The 13,103-nt window shown below is 40.7% G+C and overlaps 1 protein-coding gene across 1 annotated transcript; it reads right to left on the reverse strand.

Moving 5' to 3' along the window:
* Positions 1–5,620: 5,620 nt before the first annotated feature.
* On the reverse strand, positions 5,621–12,740 carry drd1b (dopamine receptor D1b). The gene has a single exon (XM_080866853.1). It carries the CDS (start codon positions 11,203–11,205, stop codon positions 9,814–9,816), a length of 1,392 nt encoding a protein of 463 aa, XP_080722979.1. The 5' UTR covers positions 11,206–12,740; the 3' UTR covers positions 5,621–9,813.
* Between the last annotated feature and the right edge of the window lie 363 nt (positions 12,741–13,103).

The following is a 13,103-nucleotide window of genomic DNA, read 5'->3' on the forward strand; positions in this document are numbered from 1 at the left end:
GTTCAGGAAATATCATTGTCTCTGAACACAGTTTTTTATGCCATGCACACATAAAGAGCTATCGTGCTAAGAAGAAACTATATGTGAACATGATCCACAAACACCGCAGTCTTATCTCTGCCAAAGCTTATTTAAAATAGACTGTGACAAAGTGTAAAACGTTTCTGTGGTGAGATGGATCGTTTTCGCTAGACTAAAGAAAAGTGGGAACATTTAGCTTGTTAACAGCCCTTAGTTCAAAAGTTGCATTTATGGTGCAATATGGTGGTGGATTAATATGGTGGTGGCAAAATATTCCCCCATCCAGACATCATCTTTTGCAGGGATGTTCTTGCATATTTATCAAAACAATGCTAAACCACATACAGTGGGGCAAAAAAGTATTTAGTCAGCCACCGATTGTGCAAGTTCCCCCACCTAAAATGATGACAGAGGTCAGTAATTTGCACTAGAGGTACACTTCAACTGTGAGAGACAGAATGTGAAAAAAAAAAAATCCATGAATCCACATGGTAGGATTTGTAAAGAATTTATTCGTAAATCAGGGTGGAAAATAAGTATTTGGTCAATAACAAAAATACAACTCAATACTTTGTAACATAACCTTTGTTGGCAATAACAGAGGTCAAACGTTTACTATAGGTCTTTACCAGGTTTGCACACACAGTAGCTGGTATTTTGGCCCATTCCTCCATGCAGATCTTCTCGAGAGCAGTGATGTCCACTCCTTTGTTGCCCGGGTGGTGTGTTTTGGATCATTGTCATGTTGGAAGACCCAGTCTCGTTTCATCTTCAAAGTTCTCACTGATGGAAGGAGGTTTTGGCTCAAAATCTCACGATACATGGCCCCATTCATTCTGTCCTTAACACGGATCAGTCGTCCTGTCCCCTTGGCAGAAAAACAGCCCCATAGCATGATGTTTCCACCCCCATGCTTCACAGTAGGTATGGTGTTCTTGGGATGCAACTCAGTATTCTTCGTCCTCCAAACACGACGAGTTGAGTTCATACCAAAAAGTTCTACTTTGGTTTCATCTGACCACATGACATTCTCCCAATCCTCTGCTGTATCATCCATGTGCTCTCTGGCAAACTTCAGACGGGCCTGGACATGCACTGGCTTCAGCAGCGGAACACGTCTGGCACTGCGGGATTTGATTCCCTGCCATTGTAGTGTGTTACTGATGGTGACCTTTGTTACTTTGGTCCCAGCTCTCTGCAGGTCATTCACCAGGTCCCCCCGTGTGGTTCTGGGATCTTTGCTCACCGTTCTCATGATCATTTTGACCCCACGGGATGAGATCTTGCGTGGAGCCCCAGATCGAGGGAGATTATCAGTGGTCTTGTATGTCTTCCATTTTCTGATGATTGCTCCCACAGTTGATTTTTTCACACCAAGCTGCTTGCCTATTGTAGATTCACTCTTCCCGGTCTGGTGCAGGTCTACAATACTTTTCCTGGTGTCCTTCGAAAGCTCTTTGGTCTTGGCCATGGCGGAGTTTGGAGTCTGACTGTTTGAGGCTGTGGACAGGTGTCTTTTATACAGATGATGAGTTCAAACAGGTGCCATTCATACAGGTAACGAGTGGGGGACAGAAAAGCTTCTTACAGAAGACGTTACAGGTCTGTGAGAGCCAGAGATTTTCCTTGTTTGAGGTGACCAAATACTTATTTTCCACCCTAATTTACGAATAAATTCTTTACAAATCCTACCATGTGGATTCATGGATTTTTTTTTTCACATTCTGTCTCTCACAGTTGAAGTGTACCTCTGGTGCAAATTACTGACCTCTGTCATCATTTTAAGTGGGGGAACTTGCACAATCGGTGGCTGACTAAATACTTTTTTGCCCCACTGTACTGCAACTATTACAGCAGCACGGCTTCATAAGTAGAAAAGTCCAGGTGCTCAACTGACCTGCCTTCAGTCCAGACCTTTGACCAACTGAAAACATTTGGAGCCATCAAATTCTAAATGACTATATTTTTACTTAAAATGGTACATTTACTCACTTTAAACATTTCATATTTTTCTACCTTCTATTGTAAATAAAATGTGTGTTTGTGAGATTTGCAAATCAGTGCATTCATTGCATTGGTATTACCTTTTTGCACTTCATCCCAACAGATTTAACTCATCAAATTACTCTGACTCTTATGATATAGTATGAGAAATTACCCACAAAGCCTGTTATACCAATTTTCCACATATGCTGTAAAACTGTCAAAGAGCAACAAAACACTTTTATGTGAAAATTACAGTTAATGAGTTAAAGCTAAAAGTTAAACTTTTAATTATGACAACAACTTTCTGTTTCATAAACATCAACTACAGACCAAAATCAAACTGGATTAACCCTGATTACCTCCATAGATGCATGCAGTGCACTGTATGTGTGCACCTTTAGACGCCAAAAGCAGTCCAGCAATGAATATTGGAGAAATTCTGAAACAACTCCAGAAGTGCATCAAAATTATATGAGCATGAGAGTGCCAAGGGGAAAGGGGCAAATTGAATGGCATGTTTCTAATCCTCTGGGTGCCCTCCCTTGACAAAAGGTGTTACTTTTGCAAATAAAATGATTTCACTATTAATGCGAGGTGATTCATTTTGCAAATTGAAACTCAGAAGTAATCATTTGAAGCAGGGAACAGGGTAATTCACTCGTGAAGGCATGTTAAATATTTAAATTTTGACATTTTGATACATCTTTAATGGAAATAACATAACATCCAATATGACAGATTGATGATTTTAGACCTTTCAGCCATTTGTTTAACCTCTACCAAATTTACCAGCAAATCTGGATGGAAATGCTCTTTCTTGTAAGTTGTGAACCTAAATGAGCATTGCTGCAGTTACATAACCATTCTGTAGTGTTGTGCATGCATGCTCATTGCATTTTGCTGCCTGCAGTCAATCATTAACCTTAACTGTATTTCCACTGTGACCCCACCGTGCCCCTCAATCCCTCTCAGAATAGGTTAAATATCAATACAAAGGCTGATATGGGAGTTGCCAATGTGTCAGAAGTGGTGAAATTTAAAGCTAAGGTTCACCTTTTTATATTCTCTCTCTTCCTTTTTAAAATATCTTACAAATGTGTTATATCCAATCATTTCTGTGTGCACTGCAGCATAAGCTGATGGGTTTAGCTCTCAGAAATGTACCACTCTGCTGCAGCCTCTCACTGGGCACACTTCAGAAGGAAAATGGTTAAGCCTTCAAATGCTATGTTAAATCTTCTTTTCAAGTATAATAAAGCATGTCTCTATATGTTCTATCAAATCAAGTGAGTACAAAGCTTGTTTTGCGTTTCAATTTTCTACCAAATTTGTATCTCTTTACCTTTATCTCCACTTGAGGTTGTGCAAAGGCAAGGCACTTAAACAATGCATTACAACCACATTTAAAGAATATTTGGAGCTTCTTCTTTTCAGAAGGAGATTTAGCTTGGTGATTAGACGTTAAACCATTTATCTATGCACTTATATTTAATATCTTCACATTTAGAGCTCTGCTTCACTTTAAAGGGATTTTCAGATAGTAAAAGGGTTTTCAAGTTTTCTGCAAATAAACCGAATTTCTTTTTTAAATCTACACACAAAAACTCACAATGACAAAGCAAAAGCAGTTTTATAAAGTGATTACAAATTTCTTTAACGTCAGAAGGTCTGAGAAATGCTGAATTAAAAAAAAAAGTAAAACAAGCCATGAAAACAGATTTAGAAAGAACTTTAGAAAGAGTTTCAAAACAAGTCATCATCAGCAGAGCATGGTAGTGTCTATTAGTCTCAAATGGCAAAAGGTCTCAACCACCAACTGTCTGTTTAGATCTGTCTACCCAGACTAAGAGTAATCGGGTCCTCAGTCAGAAAGGTAACAAAAAAGAAAATGAATGAGATCCACAGTTTGTTGGTAGTATGGACAGAACTGACTAAGCCATCCTGGAGGCTGCTTTCATTGCCCAGACAAAAGCCATTCCTCACTGAGCATGTCTCCATAACACCAGGAGAAGCAAAACCCTTTTAAAAAAAATACAAAATAATGATCATTTTCAGTTGGGATGGTAACTGACAGGAGGGTTTGGGGCAGTTCCTTTTAATCTCACCTGTGTTTTCCATCCCAACTCGCTCTCTCACAGCAGCGTCTTATCTTCAATAACTGTTTCTTCCTGATTGCCTCTTGTTGCATCCACTCCCACAATAGCTCTAATTTACTTACTAACCTGATTCTGTCCAGGAGTTTCTTTTTAGTGTGGGATCTCTCGTATTAATGGAAAGCAATTTACTTTTTCCATGCTACTTTGTTATTGGTCCAAAATAAATGCTCCACCACAGGATATCCAATCAATTAACAACCTGAACAGAATGTGCAGGTCTATGATAGGCTCCTAATGTCATGATCAATTCTCCAAAAAATATGAATCAGAAAATCAGAAGTAATAAATTGGAAAAGAAATTTTGAAGCTATCAATTTTAACTCTAAGTGACATCACATGTGGGCAAAATTACACTGAGTTTTTTTTCCCTTCCTACTGATTTAGTTTCCCTTTTCCTAACTGTTAAGGGAACCGTTAAATGACTGATTCGGTTCATCGTTGCAGCCATCTGGGCTGAATCTACATCGGGATTACGTTAGAGTGAGGTCACCCAGCATGCTACCTAACTCTACTCACCTGGATCTAGGTACTGCATCATCCTCGGTTGGGCTTACAGGTTTCTAACACATTATGCAGTAGCTGTCGTAGTTTTTTTTTTAAGAAATCTTGCATACGTCTCACTTAATTTGTTTACTGAACACAGAGATAAGTGCCTAACTATAAATCAATCCATCCATTATCTATAAGTAAGGAATAATATGTTGTGGTTTAGTTTTCCACATGTTACTGATGGCTTTTAAGTCCCCAGCAGTTTAGACTTCTTCTTCTCCTTAAGAAGGAATGATAACAACTGTTAATTACAAATGTATAATCTTTTGCTTTATATTTGCTCCTAAGGCTAAAAGCTGACAAACCAAGTTACAGCCAAGCGAGCTGAAATTAAACTATTGATTATCAAACCTATTCTCCACAGGCACAAAGATAAACAGGGTAGACACACTTTGATTAGTTTTAAAAACTAAACAAAATCATTAAAGCGTTTTATTTTTGAAGGTGCAGTCTATTTGAGTGCACGCTGTTACAAGTGTATTTTAACTATCAGCGAAGATGCAATTAAAAAAAAAAAGAAGTGTATTTTTCATCTCGTTGTAGTCGGCTCAGCAGTATGTTACCGTATATCTGCGCCTGCAAGGGTTTCCACCCACATTGAAGTTAACAAATGAGGCAGGGGTGAGAGTGGAGGAAGAGGACATGTCAACTGTCAAGTGGCTGTCAGGTTATGTAAAGGCAGGGCGAAGGCAGGAGCAGCGAGGACACCACGCTCAGTGAGCTGGAAAAAAATATGCGTCACAATCAATCTACATTGATCCTCTGCAGTGGCATGATCTTCCAATATCCACTGAGTGTCAGAGGTACATGACCACTCACACCCGTGCATCTCTTCAAAGTCAAAAAATTAGGAAAAAAAAAGGAGAGAGAAGTCACTGAACACCTATGAAAAAAAAAAACATGTTTATTTTACAAGAAGGGCACGTTTTCTGTACAAACTGTAAACTAAATACTGTAATTATTCAGAGGGTTATAATCTTTGACATCACTTTCATGAATGAACACCAGAACCATGTAAATAAATAAATATATAAATAGCCAGTGACTGTTGCATCCTACTGTAAATTATATTCCCACACTGGAAAAAACGTACAGCATGTAAGCTTGCTACACACATTAAGGATTTTTTTTTCAAGATAAAAAGCACTTGTGTTCATCACGACTACATTTTGAACATCATTGTACAATACTCAATCCCTGCAAGCCCCTATCCAAAAATACTGCCACTGAATTATTTTTTTACATGAAGCTCTGTCACTGAATCAAGGCTGAGGTAGGGACTCCATCATTACTCTAGACAGTTAAATAAGCTGAGACATCATTGTTGAAATGGCTCCACATTCCCAGGGCTGGGGAGTGTTGTTCAGCCCTGCGTCTGTTGCATCGCTTGGCCAGTCATTGGAGGAGATGGAGGAGGAGCGGGACGAGGATGAGGGATTGTGTACTGTCAGATTTGCTTAAGTTGTCATACATCATGTAACTACACTGATTGAGAGACCGTGTACTGTCAACTAAAGCTCCCCAAAGCAACTTGTAAGGCAGCCTAGAGGAAATGCTCCAGATCAAACAAAACATTTTGCTTGTGGGACTCTTGCCTGACATCGCCCTTCTCCAAAATCAAAGCAGTGGCAGCTGAAAAGATGAGTCACTGAGTTTACAAGGTGAAGGCTCAGGGGGCGGTTTACATGGAGCCATCATCTGAACTCTCAGCTGGAGGTATGTTTTCTATAAATGTCTACATACAGCATATACAAAAACATCTGGTAAAATGTGCGAATCCAATCATGTGGCATGAAATGGCAGATTAATCCCAGTCCCATTCAAGAGTACCCGCACCCACCCTGAATTTCAGCTTATAAAACACTGTTTAGATCACAGCTTACTCTACAGTACAACCACATTCAGCCAGAAATAAGAATTTTGGCAAAAAATAAAATATTAATAATAATAATAATAATAAAGTCAGCAGGTGGGAGTTTAATTCAGCGCTTCAACTTAGATTAGAGGCAGGAAACAGTACGCGCACTCTATTTAATAATAAATTCAATCAGTGTTAACATGAGGGGTTGACTCACGAAGTTGACAGAGCCAGCCGAGAGAAAAGAGAAAGAGATGGAGAAAAAGAAAAAGGTGAGTGTGTAAAGGGGAAGGGGTGGGAGGGGCAATCTTCCCCAAGGCAGTTTCCTTCCATGTCCAATCCTGACAGATTATATGCACTTCATGTTTTATTGCATGTTTGAGTTGGCTTCTGTTTGACTAAGAGTGAATTTAGAGGAGCTGCTGCAAAGTGCTAAGCTGATATGGCTAATAATCTACAAAAGGCAAGAGCTGAGTATAATTGGGCCGAGTTACAGCACATTGTGGCACTTGAAATAGCTTGAGCACTTGTAAAATTGAGTTAATTCATTGTGAAAGATACCTAATCTAAACTGCACTTAATGAAAAGAAAAATCTCATTTTTTTTAATAGATGGACACGTGGGAGGTGACAGGGAAGCAGAGAGGACAATGTGTTGCTTTTGTGTCACAAGCCAAGCCACATATTGAACTAAAAGCTTTCCCCCTTTGTTGCCATCTAGATACTATTGGATTTTCCAGAGCAGGAAAATCAAATGCTTCGTTCAAGACCTACTGCTTTCTATTGGATCGGTTCTTCCCTTCCCTGATGTGCGACAGTTTCATGCCTTCATGGACACAAACTGCATGCGATGGACACTCAAAGTGCAAAGTGCCTGAAAGCGTGCTGCTGAGCACTATTTCCCAAGGAATGCAGAGCAGAAAAAGACTATATCTATATTTGGCTCTGACAGTCATGTTTGCCTAAATACTAGATTTGTTTTAAATACTACATGAAACTGAAATATGTTTCTAGTGTATAGGCAGTGATCCCTATAAATAGATATCTGCATAACTTCCTAAACTCAGCTTATTCCTTTATGCCCTCTGTAGTGGACACACAAATCTCAAAAAGTTAGACTAAAAAGGCGTTTTTTTCCCTTCAGTTCTCAGGAAGATATGAATCTGCAGATATCTATTTATGGTAGACCCTAACAGATATCTATACAGAAAAGGCTACGTGAACCTTTCTGGTTTCTTGTTTGTCGTCCTGCTCTGTAGCACTTTTGACCAAACACGTGTGAACAGCTTGCGGTTGCATGTAGGTGCACGCTCCACATGAAGAGCTGTCATCTTTTGATGATTTAGTTTTATATTAGCTTCTTAAAATGAAACTGTATTGGCAAATGCAAGGCCACTAAAAAAAAAAAAAAAAATCACCTGTTGTCTCCTAGGTTAAGGTAGCAGAGTAGTCGATTGGTTCTGTGTCAGTCAAGCCAATGAATAGGCTTTAATCCTTCTCTCCCTATAGTTTCAGTTGTATGCTTGAAATACATAATTTCTTACTTTTTGTTTGCTTAGTTTTGCTACTACACTCTTAAGTGATCGTTGGCATTGGCATGCACTGGTATAATCAATACTATCTTTTAATGTAGCTAAGGCTAACTAAGATATTAGCAAAGTTCAGACTGATTTAGTGCTAAATTGGACCTTATGGAGTCAGTCTAACTGGTGCAAAAAGCAGAGCTGTTCAAAAACATGACAACGGGAAATGGATGGCAGCACATCAGAAGCACTCACTAATGAAAACTGTCTTATAAGATTTCTTACTTCCACAGTCCTACATAAATTATAATTAATGTTTAGTTTTCAAATTTAACTGCGTTCAGACTTGACTCTGCACAGAGAGATACTGTCAAGCTGCAGAACGAGCAGTTTACAAAATCATATATCTGCAAGCTTACAAAAGGTCAGTAAAAGTCACTTGCATTACGGCTGAGTCGACTTAGTAGCTGCTGCTCTACCCTCTCTGTCCAAGTGCAGTTTTTAGTTTTACACATTTACAATCTTTTTTTTAATTATGGGCTGACGGCATTTGCCAAGAATAGAATCACAAGCACCACTTTAAATGGATGGTGGTGGCGGGGGGAGGGGGTTAAAACGGAGGGCTGCCAAAAACAATGGTGCAGACAAAATGAAATTAAAAAGAAGATACGGTGCAGGTGTGAAGGACTAAACTAACAGGGAGAAGAGTGGAGGAAGGAGAGAGGCGCTTGGCATTACTCAAGAAATAAGGGCAGCGTGAAAGGGGGAAGGGGATGAGAAGAAACTCCAAAGAGGTTTCACTGAAGAATGGATGACGGCAGGCAAAGCCAATGAAAACAGGGAGTAAGGAGTAGAAATGGAAGAAACTTCAGGTCAGTCCCAGCTGGCTGAAGAAAGATCAGAAAAGGCAGGAACTTTCTCCATTTCCTCGTCTCTTTCTCTCTCAAGTACACCTCATTTGGATAACAGTGGGTGATGCAGAGGTGGGAGGATGAGTTAAGAATAAAAAATTTGACAATTTGGCTTACAGCATCAAACTCTATTGTTGGTTTTAGTTGTAATCAGAACAGTGTTACTTTGGTATCAGTATTTTTTGTTCTTACTTCAAATAAACTGCCACTGGAATTTAGCGATTTTGCTTTCGCTGTCATTAGAAATGTGCTAAAGGAAAAAAAACTGCAATAGCTGACTAACAATACTGTAGCAAAACCAATTTACCCACTTTGTTTGCTTTTTCATGAAACACATACAAAGCACCTACCTACAAGATATTTTACTAATACTATATTTTCTCCCACTGTATATACTGTGTTTGAATCCCTCCAGAATAGTGTCATCACTGTACAGTATACACATGCAGATGTATACATTTTTGCAAAAACTAAAAAAAATGTATACATGTGCCCATAGGTAGTATTCTGCTGTTAATATTCACATTATCAACATTTATCATCAAATGTGTCAATGTCATCAATAAATGCTGAATATACTTTGCAGATAGTTATATCCAGGATAAAGTGCCTGTACTTTAAAACATTCTGTAGGTTTTTCATGTAGGTTTTTTTGACAGTCTTAAGGACTTGTATAACACACTCACTGGTTTCTTGTTCCTATAGACATGTGTCTCTGCCGTTTGTTTTTGCTGTCCTCCTGTGTAATCGTTTCTTGCCTTTGTGCATACGTGCATGCCTCACTGAATTTCAATGCACCTTTGCCTTTTCTCAACATGTCACGGCTTTGTGCTGTCCGTTCTGTGTTATGGGGTTGATCTTTTCCAGGGTGACTTCAGCATCGCTGTCTAAATTCCCAGAGATGGCCGGTGAGTGTTTCTCAAGGGTGTTGTTTGCCACGCCCACCTCGGCCTCCCCTCCACTTCCGTCTTTCTTCTGTAATTCCTCCTCCTGACACAGGATGCTGTGAGGAATCACATAGTTTGCTGAGCTGTTGCCCTCCTTTGGGATGTGGCTCTTGGGCTCATACTGACAGTTGGGGTTCGAGGTAGGAGCACCCATATTGTTGTTAATACTGACGATCTCAATGGCGTTGCTCCCCGGGCACAGCCGATGGCAACCCAGGAGGATGGAGAAGGCCTTGCGGAAGTCGGCATTGAAGGCATAGATGATTGGGTTGAGCGAAGAGTTTGCCCAGCCAAACCACACAAACACATCAAAGGTGGTGGAGCTGATGCAGGGGAATTCTGTGGATCCATCTGGCATGTGTGTTTCACAGAATGGAACCATGCAGTTTAGGATGAAGAAGGGCAACCAGCAGCACACAAACACACCCATAATGACAGAGAGCGTCTTTAAGACTTTGGTTTCTCTTTTGAATGACATTTTAAATGAGCTCTCACTGTCCATGTTTGAACTGTTTCCCATGCTGCTGTGTCGGTTTTTGGCACTCTCTGCTGCTCGCTCCAAAGCAGATATTCTCCTTATCTGTGTCTGGGCGATGCGGTAGATCCGGGTGTAGGTGACGATCATAATTGCCACGGGGATGTAGAAGCTGATAAGGGAGGAGGAGATGGCATAGGTCCTGTTAAGACTGAAGTCACAGTTGTCAGGGGGCAAATCATCAGGGTAGGTTCCATTTAGCTCGACATAGCTGGTGGTCTGAGCTTTGTGCCAGTTAAGCTGAACAGGAATGAAGGAGATGAGGACAGACAAGGTCCATGCCACACTGATCATCAGACACGCTACTTTAGGGGTCATCTTGCGTTCATAGCGGAATGGGCTTGAAATGGCCCAGTAACGATCGACACTAATCACACACAAGTTCAAGATGGAGGCAGTGGAGCACATTATGTCAAATGCCACCCACACGTTGCAGAATGCACCAAATGGCCAAAACCCCACAATCTCTGTCGCTGCCTTCCATGGCATTACCAAAATAGCTACCAGGAGGTCAGAGATGGCCAGCGAGATGACAAAGAAATTGGTGACCTTCGACCTCAGGTGTCGGAACTTGGTGACGGCAGCGCACACCAGGGTGTTGCCTAGCAGCGTGGTGAAGATGAGCAGGGAGAGAAAGCATCCTGTCAGAACACGTTTCGAGGAGTCTCTCTCTGGCGTAAGCTGCTTTCCATCTCGAACCGTTGAGAAATTCTGATCCATTGTTTATGTTACAGTTTTAATAAAGAGAGAGGGGATGGGTGAGGGGGATGTCAGCAGTCACCCCATCACATCCCCAGCCTGCAGCAGCTGTGTTCCTCCAAGGACGACTCTTAGACGGAGAGCGTAGCTGGTGGAGAGGTAAATTGTCTTGGCACCAGCTCTCTCACTGACTGGGTCATCAATAGGTTCCTTGTCACAACCACCATTCTTGCACAAGGGATGCTATAAATATTTCAAAATTCTCTCCTCAGGAATGTTTCCCTTAAAAATCTCTGGTTCATAAATTCCTGCAGCAGCAGCACAGAAGGCAGACATTCTAGTTTGCAGAGGAAGAAGAATATTCCAGCAATTCGCAATTGTTTTCTTTTTTTCAATCGCAAATTGAGTCCTAAAAAAATGAGTTTTAAAGACAAGTTCTTGGTCCCTTTTCTCTTGGCATTGTATGCCTCAGCTGTCAAGCCCTCAGCGAAAAGTTTCACAACATACTGTTGCTAAGCTTTTGAGTAAACAGAGGCTCAGCCAATCATTAGCCTTATATACCACCTCATCAATAACTTCTATTGATGGTTTTCGCACCGCGTTTATCTGATTTGTTTAATGATCTGCGAGGCGTGTCCCTGTGATTGTCCCAGTATCGACGCTGATCCAACCGACTACTAGGTAATGTCCTCTGTGTTATTCTTTTTAATTTCTCTTTAAACGCTCCTCTCTCCTAGTAAATGGCACGGTCCCCAGCTAAACATAACACCTGAGTGTTGAGGAAAAATAAGAAATAAATAAAATGAAAATGCATTCAAAAGTCTTAATGATGCGTTTTCAAAGAAGAGAGATGCAGATTAAACGAGAAAACCAGAAAAAAAACGCATCACTCTCGCAGCGCTTTGTATTCTGACACGATGCTTCAATTCAAACGCGTTTAGTTTCCTTTTGGCTGAATTTTGTAGCAATTTACCAAAAGCCTTTCATCCTTTAAAGTGCAGAGTTTTCATCCGGACATCAGCCCAAATCCCTGGATTTGAAATAAAGGCTCACTTCATTTATTTATTTTATTATCATTATTATTATTATTATCGATTTTTGTAGACAGCGTTTGCTTCGCTCTTTGGATGTGGATAGCTCCGGGCAAGTTTTAAGCGTCTTGGGTTAGCTTTGAAAACAACTGAATCCAAAACGAACCAATGAAACCATCCGTTAATTTTTAACTAATAAAAAAAAGTTCCGTTCCGAATCCACATTTCTTCGGTATACATCCAACTTGTATCTTGGTAGTGAAGGAGAAGGAGCTCACCCTCTCTGCGCGCTCCTCTATGCCAAGAAAGTCACGCTCTCCCTTTTTGCGGCGTTTCCTTGGGTGTTTAAATGAGTCTTTATGCTTTTCTTTTTGGGGGCCATCCTTTGTGATGCAACATTCAGATACACTGCGATGTGTCTTCGGTGTGACTGGCAAGCGGAGAGAGATAGGAATGACTCTGGTCTCTCCAAGAGCGTGTTTCTACGCGCTCCTCTCTCTCCGCTCAGCTGCTGCTGCGCACCACGGTCCCTGACCGCGGTAAAGTGAGCCGTCATTTGTGAGCCGCGGTCAAGCCAGCCGCCTCCTATCCGCCGCATAAATTTCCTTGCGCTTTTACACCAGTCTTTACGGTAGCGCCTTTTCGCTTTATCTGCCAATTGAAAGCCTATACCCGCGCACACGTGCACGCGCGCGCACAAATTACAATGTAACGGCCCGATACAGTCAATACAATTATGGAAATGTCAGAAATTCATTAAAAATCATCCTGAGTAGTTGATGTACAACTTTCAACACATCCCCCCTCTGGGACACCTACTGTACCTGTGTGCCAATTTTCATCCAGATTTACTGTAGAATTCCTCAGAAATTAAAGGAAACTTATATT

The sequence above is a fragment of the Rhamphochromis sp. 'chilingali' genome (genome assembly GCF_963969265.1).
Source record: "Rhamphochromis sp. 'chilingali' genome assembly, chromosome: 19".
Taxonomy (NCBI): domain Eukaryota; kingdom Metazoa; phylum Chordata; class Actinopteri; order Cichliformes; family Cichlidae; genus Rhamphochromis; species Rhamphochromis sp. 'chilingali'.

Bases quoted from the DNA above. Each gene is read 5' to 3' on its own strand.
- drd1b (XM_080866853.1), bottom strand. From the start codon at position 11,205: ATGGATCAGAATTTCTCAACGGTTCGAGATGGAAAGCAGCTTACGCCA.